Source organism: Epinephelus lanceolatus, chromosome 22 (genome assembly GCF_041903045.1).
Source record: "Epinephelus lanceolatus isolate andai-2023 chromosome 22, ASM4190304v1, whole genome shotgun sequence".
Lineage (NCBI taxonomy): Eukaryota > Metazoa > Chordata > Actinopteri > Perciformes > Serranidae > Epinephelus > Epinephelus lanceolatus.
The window spans coordinates 35,491,977-35,506,993 of record NC_135755.1 but is presented as its reverse complement, the minus strand read 5'-3'; the positions used below and the strand labels follow the sequence as shown (position 1 = coordinate 35,506,993).

At 40.3% G+C, this 15,017-nt stretch overlaps 1 protein-coding gene across 2 annotated transcripts in view; it reads left to right on the top strand.

Annotated features, from left to right (window-relative positions):
* The window catches only part of trappc14 (trafficking protein particle complex subunit 14), a 32,938-nt gene that overhangs the window by 5,782 nt on the left and 12,139 nt on the right, over positions 1–15,017 (top strand). Inside the window, exons 2-8 of one of the 2 annotated variants that reach the window (XM_033651693.2) lie at positions 29–112; positions 205–334; positions 552–638; positions 724–844; positions 7,027–7,174; positions 11,311–11,372; positions 11,578–11,750. In XM_033651693.2, the coding sequence (XP_033507584.2) occupies positions 29–112; positions 205–334; positions 552–638; positions 724–844; positions 7,027–7,174; positions 11,311–11,372; positions 11,578–11,750 (805 nt within the window). The remainder of the gene's footprint in view (positions 1–28; positions 113–204; positions 335–551; positions 639–723; positions 845–7,026; positions 7,175–11,310; positions 11,373–11,577; positions 11,751–15,017) is intronic. The other variant, XM_033651695.2, reaches the window with a different exon arrangement.

Here is a 15,017-nt window from a genome sequence, read left to right as displayed (position 1 = left end):
ATCTTGTCTCTTGCTTGTCCTCCCACAGTCTGCTCTGGTGCTAGATGACCAGGTTATCTTCTGTCTCACTGTCTCTTTGGACAAGCTGCCAGTCAACACACTTAAAGCCAAGGTCAGACAGTATGCACCGGGAAGAGAAAAATGAAGGTCAACAGCAAGATGATTCTGACTTTACTGTGTTTGTCTTACTCTCTGTGTTGTCAGATTATAGTGACTGTGTGGAAGCAGGAGGAGGAGAAGGTGGAGGTGAGGGAACATGGCTACCTCACTCTTCTGCAGCTCAGGAGTCCAACACACACCTTCAGACAGGACCTCAACACCTTCAAGGCACAAGGTACACACACTCTGTTTCTCTCAACACAGGACCCAAAGAGTTTGAAACAGTTTGTGGTATAAAACCTGGAATTTATGAGGTTGTAGGGCAGCATAATTCTGGGGAATAAGATAAGATAAGATAAGATAAGATACACCTTTATTGATCCCTGACTTACAAAATCAGATGCAGAGTCCCTGCTTTAACTGTTGTGTCTGCGTCTTGTTTCTGTTCCCAGTTAGCACCATCCTGAATGTTCTTCCACCGCCTAGCGTGCAGTGTCAGCTCATGGCTGTCTCTGGAAAACACCTGACTGTCCTCAAAGGTAGACCAGCAGCTCACACTCACTCCGGCAGATCTTTAAATATACGCTCCTTGCCAACTTTTCCCTCCCCCTCATCTCTCCTCAGTGTTGAACTGCAGCTCTCAGGATGAGGTGTGTGTCAAAGATGTGAAGATTCTGCCCAACTATAACTCGTCCTACCTCCCCATGATGCCAGATGGTTCAGTTCTCATAGTCGACAATGTCTGGTGAGTACTTCTACACTATACTCTCAGAATAAAACTTCCGTAAGCAGATGGACATTTGGTCTATGTACATATACACAAATACCAAGCTGGTCTAATGTATTGAAAATGCTTGGCATGGTTACACATACTGAACATATATTCTCACATCCCGCCCTCACTGCAATGCAAGAAACTGCAGCCCACGCTTTATTCACTTTAAAGGAATATGCTGCCAAAATTGTATCTTTTATACCAAAAACTCCCCATATGTAGTCTGATAAGGTTGCTCTGTAAAGTTTGAACAACAGCCGTATATGACTTCCTTCCCTCTACAACCCCGATTCCAAAAAATTTGAGCCGCTGTGTAAATACAAACAAAATGCAATAATTTGCAAATCCTGTTTGACCTATATTCAAATGGATACAGTACTAAAACAAAATATTTGATGTTCAAACTGATAAACGTGATTGTTTTTATTCCTCCACGCCAGTGATTACTGGGGGATTATGTTTTTAGGTTGTCTGTCTTTCCGTCCCACCCTTGTGAATATGATATCTCAAGAATGTCTCAAGGGAATTTCCTCAAATTTGGCACAAAAGTCCTTTTGGACTCAATGATGAACTGGTTAGTTTTTGGTGGTCATAGGTCAAAGATCAAGGTCACTGTGACCTTATCTGTCTCATTCTCATGAATGCAATCTCTCAAGAACAGTTTGAGGGAATTTCTTAAAATTTGGCACAAACGTTCACTTGTACTGAAGAATAAAGTGATAAGAATTTTGTGGGCAAGGGTCAAAGCTTAAGGTCAGTGTGACCTTGCATCTTTGTCATTCTTGTAAACACAATATCTCAAGAACATCTCAAGGGATTTTTTTTTTAAATTGACACAAACGTCCACTTGGACTGAAGAATAAACGGATTAGAATTTTGTGGTAGAAGGTCAAAGGTCAATGTCAGTGTGACCTCACAAAATATCTTTTTGGCCATAACTCAAGACATCATGTGCTAATTATGACAAAACTTCACACAAATGTCTAATAGGATAAAATAATGAAAGGTCAAAGTTCAACGTATTCAACGTCATAACTCATGAAAGAAGGGAAGACATCTGATCAGATACTTACTTGGTGACACTAATATTGGGTGCACACCTTGAAACTGTGCTGATTGTATAGATCTGTTTTCACAGACATGGATGTAAACTGTAAATGGCTGGTGCGCAGAGGTATACAATTACGGGTTGGTAATTCTCGTTTGTAAATGTACACTCATTCTGAATTCTGTCCAAAAAAGTTTGGACTATGGTTGCAGCGATATACCAGTTTCAAAGCATACCGTGCTATAATTACCTTGTTATCATACCCTGTACATTTGCTTATCTGCGATATTGTAAAAAAAAAATTCAACTGGATGTTGAACCTCCCCTTAATTATAGTTACTAGTCCATACCCATTGGTGGCTTTGTCACCTTCTACCTATGCCAATCCTCAGTGTCTATGTGCAGTTTTACATAGATTGACCACGTCAATGAGTAGAAAAACGTGGGACAGACAGAATGACTGACTGACTGACAGAATGACACACTGACAGTTTCCGTGATTATGTACAGCATACCATATCATGACCAAAACTTAGTAAAAAATCAAAACATTCGGCCACAGGGGGAGCCACAGCGATCGGTCGCATTTTAGCCATTTTTAAGCATTTTTCTGTTGTTATAGCACCACCCAGTTGCCAATTAGAGTTAAATTTCTCCAGTCACCTTGAGGCGTCCTGTTCTACATATCTACCAAGTTTAGTAAAAATCCATATGGCGGGTAGGCCTAGATAGGAAATTAGCTCTCTAGCGCCCCCATTTTGTTTGATCGGGTCAATAATGGAGGGGTCCTCTCAGATTATGTGTGGTCATATGCCTACAAAGTTGCGTGGTGATCGGTGAAACCCTTGAGATGTTATACACCTTTATGTGATGAGCCACGCCCTCCGCAATATTCATTCAAAGTTTTCCAACTTTTGCCAAGAGGGAACTTTAGATATTGGTCCCTAGATTATGTTCACCGAGTTTCATGCAGATCGGTCAAACTTCCTAGGAAGAGATCAATTTTAACTGTTTTTCAAAAAATTCAAAATGGGGGCGTCGGTGGTTTAGTGGATAGAGCAGGCACCCCATGTACAAGGCTGTTGCCGTAGCGGCCTGGGTTCGACTCCAGCCCATGGCCCTTTGCTGCATGTCATTTCCCCTCTCTCTCTCCCCCCTTCACGCTTAACTGTCCTATCTGTAAAGGCAAAAATGCCCCCCAAAAAATCTTTGAGAAAAAAAAATTCAAAATGGGGAAGTTATTTGTTCCTCATGAGGAGAGGCACCTCTGTGCAAATTTTCATGTCTCTACGAAATACGGGGCATGAGATATGCCCATTCCGTTTGCAATTTCAGTTGGTTGCTGTAGCGCCCCTCCTTTGGCCAATTGATGTAATATTGCTTCATTCGCATCCTCCCATGACCCTCTACCACTGTGCCAAATTTCACATGGATTGACCAAGTCAGTGAGGAGAAAAACATGGAACAGACACACAGACAGACAGAGTTTTCGTCATTATAGAGTAAGAGAAGATATTCTAGGGGAGACACATACTTTATACATACTTCAATGAACAAAATGGTTTCATACTTCAATTATAGTAATAAAATGTTTGTTCAGCCAAAAATAGCCCTTCCATTTTCATTCCTTTATGGGTCATTCTGACTGATAATGATATAAATTCTATAAAATCATTATACTGTGAAACTGTGCTATTTTCTGAGACTGTTATCATACTGTGAAAATCTCATATGATTGCAACCCTACGAAGGACAGAGTCCTTCCTTCATGGAATTTTCATGGATGCATGTGTGTATCCTCAGTGGACATGAAGTACCCACAATTCTTTGCGTATGATTTGCTGGAATTAAAGGCGAGCCTCTTCAATGACGCACACCTGGGCATTCACTAGCCTGTTCCAATGTGTGTTCACCAAATGCTAGGATGGAATTTTGCCTAGCCTCTGTATGATCTGACTTGGAAGGACCCGTCCTATCAAGGAAGCATCCTTGACTTTGAAAAATCACTGATTGTGTCTTCATAGATGTGCCAGTTACCCATGATGCCATGGGTACTAACACACCTCCATACATCACAGATGCTGGCTTTGAATTTTGAGCTGGGAACAATCTGGATGGTCCTTTTCCTCTTTAGTTTGAAGGACATGATGGCCATGATTTCCAAAAACAATCTAAAATGTGGACTCGTCAGACCACAGCACACTTTTCCACTTTGTGTCAGTCTAGTCTTAGATGATTAGTATTTAATTAATATGATGATTATTCTGTACACATGACATGTATTGCATGTCTGTCTGCCTTGGGAGAGGGACCCCTCCTCAGGTGCTCTTCCTTAAGTGTTTTCTTTACCTGCAAAGGGTCAAAGGACAGAGGGTGTACAGATTGTAAAGCCTCTTGTGGCAAATTTGTGATATTTGGCTGTGTAAATGTAAATGTAACTGACTTGACTATATTATTCTTATGCTCACAGCAGCTATGATAGAGTGGTAATCCTGAGCAATGGCAAAAATGCATAAATGAATAGTTTCAAAACATCCTTGGAAACTTCTCATATCCCTTCTGCAGCATAATCAACCTCCCCACTGTGATCTCATAGTGTGGGCACCCCCGGTGATTTTTTTATTTTTTTACTGTGTATAGCTAAGCAAGTAAAAAAAGAAGAGCAGATTTCACAAAAGGCAAAAAGTTAAAGATGACACATTTCTTTAATATTTTAAGCAAGGTTACTTTTTTATTTTAATCTTTCACAGTTTCAAAATAACAAAAAAAGGAAAAGGGCCTGAAGCAAAAGTTTTGGCACCCTGCATGGGGGTCTAGCCATCTTGCATGCACTGCAAGGGGGGTCTAGCCATCTTGCATGCACTGCTCTTTTGAGGTCTATCCACAGATTTTTAATGATGTTTGGGTCGGGGGACTGTGAGGGCCATGGTAAAACCTTCAGCTTGCTCCTCTTGAGGTAGTCCATGGTGGATTTTGAGGTGTGTTTAGGATCATTGTCCCGTTGTAGAAGCCATCCACTCCTCATCTTCAGCTTTTTTACAGATGGTGTGATGTTTACTTCCCGAATTTGGTGGGATTTTACTGAATCCATTCTTCCCTCTACCTGTGAAATGTTCCCCGTGCCACTGGCTGCAACACAAGCCCAAAGCATGATTGATCCACTCCCGTGTTTAACAGTTGGACAGATATTCTTTTCATGACATACCTTTGCTTATTGCGTCACATGTTCTATTTTAACTTCAGTAGTCCACAGGACTTGTTTCCAAAAAGCATCAGGCTTGTTTAGATGTTGCTTCTGATGCTGTATTTTGTGATGAGGACACGGGAAAGGCTTTTTTCTGTTGACTCTTCGAACAGAAATCTTCCATCTTCCCATAGCCTTCTCCTGTTTTGTTGGCATCAGTTATTTTAGTTTTCAGAGTGCTAGGCAGCTGTTTAGAGGAGCCCATGGCTGCTGATTGTTGGGACTGGGTTTCAGGAGTCCAAGTTTTTTTTAAAGCTTTGAAATTTGCATCACCTGGCCTTTCATAACAATGCCTGTGAACAAGCTATAGCCCTAACAAGCTAATAAAGGTCTGAGACCCTGGTAAAAGTTGTCTGAGAGCTCAAATGTCTTGAAGTACCCAAACCTTTGCATGGTGCACCTTTCCTCTTTTTCACTATTAAATTGTAGAAAACAAATATAATACACTAATGTTGCTTAAAATGTAGAAAAGCATGTTTCATCTTTAACTTCATGCCTGTTGCAGATCAGTTCATCCTCTACTTACTTAACTATTCACAGTAAATAACTTTTTGACCAGGAGTGCCCAGACTTTTCCATGCCACTGTAGTTATTCATTTATTGGCCTTAGGTGTTGCTGGAAGTCAACCCAGTGCTTTTTGTCAGAAGCCCAATCTTACAGGCAGTCATTATGTTGCAGTGCATGGAGTAAGGTGAGGATTGGTTTGAGCAGATGACAGGGCACTATTTTCTTTAATTTGTTTCTTTCCCCAATACAGTTTAGTTTCGATTTGTTTCCAGAGTGGGTTTGCATGTGTCAGTCTAGTTTTTATTCGTTGCAGTATTAGCTTTTAGATGGATATTTGTCAGGGCTGAAATCTAAGAAGTTACAAATAGTTATTAAGACACAAGCACAACTCTTAGTGAAGGCATTTGATTCACAGTCCTGTCAAATTTCAGTCTTAGTAAACATATGTACCAGTGCCTCAACAAACTTGTGATGCTGACACATTTGACCAAATTGACAAAGACTAAAACTGAAGACATTTCCTATTTATTTTTATTTTATTTCAGTTACTTTTGTAAGTACGCAATATTGTTTCAGTTTGAAGTCTAGTTTTTATTTTTATTTAAGTTAAGGTAAATGTTTTTTTGCACCAAATTTTAGTTTTTAGTTTGGTTTTAGTTAACTGTAATATCTGGTCTGTCCACAGCTAGTCTAACAAACTACTGGACCAATCAACCTAACAATTGTTGTGTGCATTTATGATCTCTCTTGGTTTCAGTGATTCACAATTTTCAAAATCCCTGTTTTATTCACTGTTTCATGGCTTCATGACTGCTGACTCCTCACTCCTCTTAAACAACTGGTAGGAGCCACAAGTCATTAACGAAATCACATAGCAAAAGGCATTTCTAGCAATCTTCTTGGCGAAAAACAAAACTTACTGTCTGTTACAGTCCATGTTTTTGCCGTGGCTTAACTGATCCATTGAAAAGTTTGGTCTCAATTTTCACTGGAGCGTCTGCAGATTAATTCCACACCTGATATGTTATTATCCACTAAAGTGGCACGATACGAGATAAATACATTCTCTTTTTGTTTTTTGCCACCATCTTGACTGTAAGGGAGCTGGATGGGACAATTGAGTAAGATTCACCTCTTCTTTGTTTGGGAGGGGAGAGGGGCTTCAGGAGGCCTCAAAAAGCTGCTAGCACTGCAGTCCTGTTATGCCATGTTTTGTTAATGCACAGAAGAAGACGATTTGTTAATATATCCTATACAATTCAGAATACCGCATACGGTCAAATCAGGAACTGTGTTTTGTGACCTTTAAAGTCACCTAACAAACGCTTCTTTGTTTCCACTTCCCAATAAAGCCACCAATCAGCTGAGGTAACTGTGGCTTCATTCTATCGGATAGACAGTGAGTCATCACGTTTACCCAGCATGCTCAGCGCCCTGGAGGAGCAGAACTTCCTGTTCCAGCTGCAGCTACAAGACAAAGCAGAGGAGGACTCCAGTGAGGTGAGAAGACATGATGAAGGCAGCTTTCTTTAGTTCAACTGTATTCAATCAGTCACTCTCACTGAGGTCAACATGTCTTCTAGATAACAAGTAAATTTGCTTTACCAATCATAGTGTTGTGAATACAAATGAGCTACAAACTGTGAATTATAAGACATCGAGATCTTTCCAAGTTTTTGTGTGTGCCAAGTATTGTGATCCTGTGGCATAGTTTATAAACCAAGGGTTAATTTTGGATTGGAAAATGTAGCTGCACTAAAAGGAAACCGAAGGGAAAATCTTTAAAATTGTCTCACAAACATGCAGTTTCATTTTTTGATAAAGCTGAGCAATTTCCTCAAATAGCTAGACATAATAGTCTTTAACAAACATTACTTAAACACAAGTAAATAGTGCATTTGTTCAGGACTATTTCAGCAGCAGATTAATCCACATTCAGTGGTCCAATGAGTATTTGTGGCAGCAGGACGGTGTATGTTGGATTAAGTCAACATAATCTACAGTGTTCCCACAGTCATGGAAAACCTAGAAAAGTCATGGAATTCCACAATTTCATTTTCCAGGCCTGGGAAAGTCATAGAATCAGTAAAATCCTTGAAAGTTTTTGAAAAGTTGTGTGTAATGAAATTTATTGTTTCAAGTAATCTTTTATGATAACCTTCCATGTAATGTAACATAACTGTGAATTTATTTTCTGTTGCTGATGATGTAATGTAGGACTAATATGCGTCGATGTGTGACATTTTGTTTACCACAGCAGGTAGGGTGCAAAGAAATTCACGGTTCGGTTTGATACAATACAGTGGTGTCACGGTACGGTACGTTGTTGATACAGCAAAAAAGTAGAAATGGCAGAGAGATTTCCTAATTTTTTCCTTGTTAATTTAAATTTTTTGTTATTTTAATTAATAAATTAATGAAAACTAACATCATAAAGTATGATATTTTTGACTAGAACAGTGTACCCCTGAGTGACTTATCTTTTGCGGTGTCTTCTTACCAGTACTACCTTTGAATAGGCACAATCTCAATCATACATATTTAAGAAACAACCTTTAATATAACCATTCACATTAAAAACATCTTTAAATACTGCTTTACCTGCTTTTTACTATATATACATCATAATTCCCTCTCTCATATCTATTTTATATTGTTGCTGTGAAAACATCAACAAATTTCTTCTTCAAACAGCTGTATTTATTCAAATTTCTCACCAGAAACTACATTTTACAAGATTATCTTGAACACATAACGAGAACCTTATAATTTACCTTTGCCCAATACTCATTTTTATGTCTTACGCGCTGGCGATAGCTGTGGGCTGTCTGTACATACATACATACATACATATGTACTTCCCATCCTTGGAAACATGATATCTCAAGAACGCCTCATGGAAATTTCTTCAAATTTGGCTAAAATATCCACTTGGACTAAACGATGAACTGATGAGTTTTTGGTGGTCATAGGTCAAAGGTTAAGGTCACTGTGGCCTTGTCTGTCTTATTGTCATAAACGCGTTATCTCAAGAAGGCCTTGAGGGAATTTCTTCAAATTTGGCACAAAAGTTGACTTGGACTGGAAGATGAACTGATAATTTTGGTGGTCAAGGGTCAAAGGTCAAGGTCACTGTAACCTTGCGTCCATCTCATTGTCATGAACACAATATCTCAAGGACAGCTCAAAGGAATGTCTTCAAATTTGGCCACTTGGACTCAACGATGAATTGAGTAGTTTTTGGTGGTCATGGATCAAAGGTCAAGTTCAGTGTGACCTCACAAAATATGTTTTTGGCCATAACTCAAGATTTCATATGCTAATTATGACAGAACTTCACACACATGTCTGACACATGGCTAAAATAATGAAGTGATGGAATTTTATATCCAAAAGGTCAAAGGTCAACTTCCCTGTGACATCATAACATTCTAAAAAAACACTTTTCTGGCCATTATTTAACGTCATAACTCAGGAACAGAAAGGGAACTAGTTGGTCAGATACTTGATTGGTGACACTAATCTTGGGTGTTCGCCTTGAAACTGTGCTGATTGTATAAGTCGTCTGTGCTGTCGGACGTGGATGTAAACTGTAAGAGAAACTTGACTGGTGATGGGGGCATACAACCGCAGGATGGTATTTCAAGTTACTGAATTGGGTTTGAACACATATTATAACTCAATGCAACCTCCGTCAGCTGTTATTTGCGGCCACCGGCTGCTTAGAGCTAACATTCAGTAGCTCTCCTCTTAACACGGATTTGTTATTCACCATGTAGCATTATCAGGAAAACAACAGGGAGCGTCCTTTGATGCGACGACAGTGAGTTCACTGTGTTCTTTCGTCCCCCGGGAAGATCTTTGTTTGTCCCAATCACGCTTTCCAGCAACACTGGCTGCTACTAGTCATCTCATCACTCAACAGTGAGAACACAGAGTCCATTTGCTAAACAGTAATTGTATTCCTCTTGTACCTCCTCATTAATGATAGTTTGTAACCGTAAATCACGAGCCCTGCTTTTAGCCTGTGCAACACTGATGTGACACAACAGAAGAACATCAGACACATCTTCCCAACCGTCTTTCAACAAGCTAGGTTAGCGAAGCTGCCACCCAGCATGTCTCATTAGAATAAAATGTTAAATGGGTGGAAGGGGGAGACAGCATGTTGTCTTTTCTGTCCTGTGGGCTGCCTTGTTGAGAACATTATATTAAACATAGTTTGAGCTGTACATTTTATCTTCCAAATGTAATAATATAGTTTATCATATTGTTTGGTTTGTGATGCATACTGAACCAAAAGCCTCGTACAAGTGGTGTAATACGAATACGTGTGTTGTTACACCCCTAGTCGCTGGTATTATGTTTGAATAGAGTTTGAATCTGATATGTTTAAAAAAAAAAACAGTGTGACTTAACACATAGGCTCACGAATCCCAAAGTGTCAAACCTTTGCCTCACTTTTAAATTGTGCCCCATTTTTTAAATGGAACTAGGGTGTCACTCGGAGCCAAGGGTGTCAGCTGGAGCACCAATGAGTACTTTGATTTTGTTTTTAATTGCTCTAAAGGTAGAAAGAAAAAGAACCAATGGGCCAACCAAACTGTCTGCTGTCACTCCCCCGCTGTGGGAGCTCTACTGCTCTAATGTGTCCATGGACCAGACATTTGGAGTAAAGTGCACTGTACAGTTCTGTTCCTGTTTTTCATTGTGGAGGTATTGGAAGTGTCACCAGTAGTCCTTGAGAAGTCGTGGAAGGGTTTTGAAATTTGGTATCTTTAAAATGTGTGGGAACCCTAAAACTACAGTGTGTGAGTGTGTGTGTGTTCATAATGAAGTAAGATAAGATAAGATACACCTTTATTGATCCCACAATTGAGAAATTCCAGTGTTAGAGCAGTCAAGGGGAAAGAGTCAGATTCAAGATTTAAAAATTTAAAAACTTAAAAAACTAGGCATGCAAAGAAAGTACAAAAAATACAAGAAACAGCAATGAATAATAACAATAATGATAATAATAATGAGGAGCAGTGGATAATAATGAGAAGTGGATAAAAATGAGCAATGGATTAAAGTGAGCATATTTAGTGCAAAGTGATTGTATGTGCAAATAAACAACAACAAGGGGGACAGTAATGCTTATAATGGTGTTTATGAAGTGTCCATAGTTTCCCTAAAATGTCCATGTTGCAGTTTATTGTGAGCAGTGCTGGTTATGTAGCCTGACAGCAGCAGGCAGGAAGGACCTGCCATAGCGTTCCTTCACACACTTTGGGTGAAGCAGTCTATCGCTGAAGGAGCTCTCCAGAGCTTTTATCTCCTCCTGCAGGGGGTGGGAGTTGTTGGCTGTCATCCTCCTTTCTCCCACCACCTGCACAGAGTCCAGAGAGCATCCCAGGACAGAGCTGGTCTTCTTGATCAGCTTATCCAGTCTCTTCCTATCTGCAGCCGAGACACTGCTACCCCAGCAGACCACTCCGTAAAGGATGGCTGATGCCACCACCATGTCAAAGAAGGTCTTCAGGAGCGCCTCCTGCACTCCAAAAGCACCTAGTGCAACGGTGTGGCTCACTGATGTTTGTAATAGTTTTAGATCACCATATGTCCTAATACATGTATTGTTTATATTTCTGCAGGGTTTGGAAATTCCGTTGGTGGCTGTGTTACAATGGTACACTCCAACACTGCCTTTAACGAGGTAACTATTCCTCTTCTGTCAGACAACTAGAATTTGGCCACTTAGCAGGTCTCTTTAAATAAAATGTTCTACAGTGAATACAGTGTAGCAGAATAATCATCTGTAGAACATGTCAAAGCAGGAAAATGAAACTGAGCCATCATTGACGATATAACAAAGGCCATCAATTAAAAGAAATGAAAATACTATTGTGCTCTCCCTCCAGATACATCTCCAGTTGTTACTCACTGCCCAGTATCCGCCTGGATCGTCCTCGGCTGGTGATGACAGCTTCCTGTCCTAGTGCTGTCAAGCCTCTGGAGCACTTCTGGGTAAAATACACCCTACTTAACAACTTGCAGGACTTCCTGGCCGTCCGTCTGATCTGGAATTCGGATGGTGAGTAGCAAACTTTAGCATCACATTTAACCCTTTTCCAACGAATTAGCTCTGATTCTTGAACTGGTTCCACTCAAGATTCTTGGAACTTTGGTGCTATCCAGTGGACCAGCCCACGTTTCCACCAGTTTTGCACTAAACTATTGTAATCAAGGATGTGTCATCAACAGAGGATGATGCACAATGTACAAGAGAAGTAAACAGTAGTAGCAAATTCACAGATTACATTGATTACTTGCAAACTTTTGTTCTGTTATTCTGTCAATGGACAGTTAGACATGCGAGCAGCAGCTGAAAACCTCCAATGGTGCCAGCAGTGGGTGTGTTCCCAACAGCTCAAAGCCCTTCACTTACATGGAAATAAAAGAGCTAAATAAAATGTCAGTATTGATTCATGCATGTTACAGCATTCATCACTGTGACAGGCAGATCAGATTAGATTGAATCTACAGTGGAAATGTTGTGACTCATTTCTGCAGTCAACATCTTATCTGTCCACCAACTTCTGACTACTGCATAAAGGGGAACAAATGTTTTTTTCAACCTGGGCCCTATTTTCCAATCTACTTTTGTCTAAATGAGTGATAGGATGTTCAATATTTGACATTTCTCCAGTACGAAGATAGGGCTGACCTGCCTGCAGCCCGTGAGCGCTAGTACAAATGATAGGGCACTCAGACAGCGTCAAACAACATCAAAATACGTCCACTAAAAGTGCATTTTTTTCACACAGATAGGCTCGGATTGTTAGTATAATTATCCGACAACATAACGGAAAGGAGAAATGAACGTTTGTGTTTACCTTTAGCTGGATTCGGACATGTTCCTCTGCCTGTTGCTGCTCCCTCCCTCTCTCCTCGTCCGCTCTTCAGTTTCAATGAGCTCTGCATCCGTGTAGTTCCGTGTACTCCGTGTTCAAATAAATACGGGCGGTCATCAAATTCAAATGGCTTATCCAGATCCAACTGGATCTGGATAAGCCATCGGGTAATCGGGTAAAAATTCGGACATGTTTGTTGTTATATGTATATATACATATATGTGTATATATATATATGGTGTGTTAAGAAATATTTGAGTTTCAGCGTTCTAGTTTTTGGACTCAGAAGAGTGATTCATGGTTACCAGTGTTGTAGGGATGTCTTAGACCAAAGGAATGACATGTATGAATTTTAATCATTTTAATCAAACCTACCTAAACCTACACTTCTGACTGTTGATGAGCACTGAAGGGACCCAGTGGTGTTGTAAGGGCAGGCACAAAAGTTGGTAAATGGAAAAATTAGCACAAATGAAGGGAATTTGGGTTTTTTTGAAAGTGAAAATAATTAGCATGATCTCCTTGGACAGAGTTTAGGGGACCCTAAAGGAAAAAAACCGACACTGGACCATCAGTAGACCATTAGATGGTGGATCATCTTCCTTAAATCTTAGAGGTACAAAAGGAACTGGCCATAGGTCTGCCTTTAAAGTGATCAGTCATTTTCAAATCAATATTGAAATTCAGTGGCAGCCAGAAACTAAAATTCTTATGAAATTCCCTTGTAGAGTAGTAATCCTCAGTCTCAGACTGTCTGCATTGTTGCATTGGTGTGAGGTAAAGTCAGATGCCCTGATGCAGCTGTGATCATGACCGGGTCAGTATCCAGATGTGTAATCTGTGTGTAGCCAGCGTGGAGACATATTGTAGCAGCCTTTGAGACGTGTATGCTGGGTGTGTCAGGGTAACAGCCAGCAATGATGAAATCCAACATTACAGTCAAGTACTGAAACACCACAGAATTCAAATAGGTCTAATATCTGTGTGGGTGGGCAATGTCGCTAGATCCATATCTGGACCCATGATGGAGAGACTAGCTAGACCCCCTCCTTTCTGTAATGTGGCACAAATAGACTGCATGTGAAGTAGGGCTGGGTATTGATTCAGATTTTCCAGATCGATTCGATTTTCAAGGACTCAGTTCGATCCGATTCACGATTTGATTCGATTCGATTCAATTCACTTCAATATCGATTCAGTCAAGTATATTTCAATTATGATACAAAATTTGCTTGGATATTAAGATATTTTCTGAGAACTAACGAAGTATATTTAACAAGGAACCCTCTGACCTGGTGCATTACTATTAAAAATACTGTTTACATTAAGAATTGACCCCAAAGCAGTACATTAGTCATCATGTACTTTTATTTAACATTACCTGACACATACAAAATAAATATTTTAAATTAAATCTAATCACAGGGCAGACAATTTAAATGAAGTGGCTACAAAAAATGTAAATAAAGGACATCCACAAGTTTGCTGCCTGTAACCGTCTTATAAAGCTTTTGTGCAATACACTACAGTGGTTGTGATGCACACATTGACTGTATCAGAAGAGAAACAATATACGTAGGTGAACCCTGCAGCAAAGTGAACCCTCTTCCTCAGAGAGGATCTTTGCCTCCCAGTTTGTTCATGGCGGCAGAGCAGAGTGAACCGTCTTTCTTCTCAGAGGATCTTTGTCCCATGAGAGCAGGCACGCTGCTCTCCGTGTCTGCAGTGTGAACATCTTTCGCTGGCGATTTGACAGTCACTAGAAGCACATTATGACCCTTTGTAAAAGTTTCTGTATGGTACCTGTGTTGTACATGAGCTAACGTTAGCGGGTAAGGACTGAGAGGCTGTACGGTATGTGTGTCTGAGGAGCGTCAGTACGTTAGCTTGTTAGCCGTAACGTTAGCCTTGCTGTTTGTCATGTTAACGTTATTGTTGTAAGCCCTGAATAGCTTGTAAAGCTTTAGCATAGTTAACACATTTGTTATCGGCCCATGTGTTTACGGCTACAGAGAATTAATAAATCTTTGGTTTATTTGTACAACGTCGCCTCTCTGCCGTCTTTTATCACGCTTGCTAACGCTACCAGCAGATCTGTATGAGGTACAAACTGGGGCTACAGTTAGCAGTGTGCTGATGCTTAGTGGTATTTCTTAATCTTTTTCTGTGAAACTGATGTGCATTTAATAAACATTATTGGCATTATATTTTTAGGGGAAAATGCGAGTGAAAATACTCGCACTGTAGACCCATGCCTTCAGTGGACGCGCTCCCACCATTGTTTGCTGCTCTGTCTTCATTCAGTGTCCGGCCGTCTCGCGAGATCTCTCGCCATGACCTCAGGTGCTAAATGCTGATCTCGCAAGACTACCTGGGTTGATAGTACTGCAGGCTGCTGCAGTCTGCTACCGGCTGTACAACACGTCCACGGAGGAAAATAGATATAG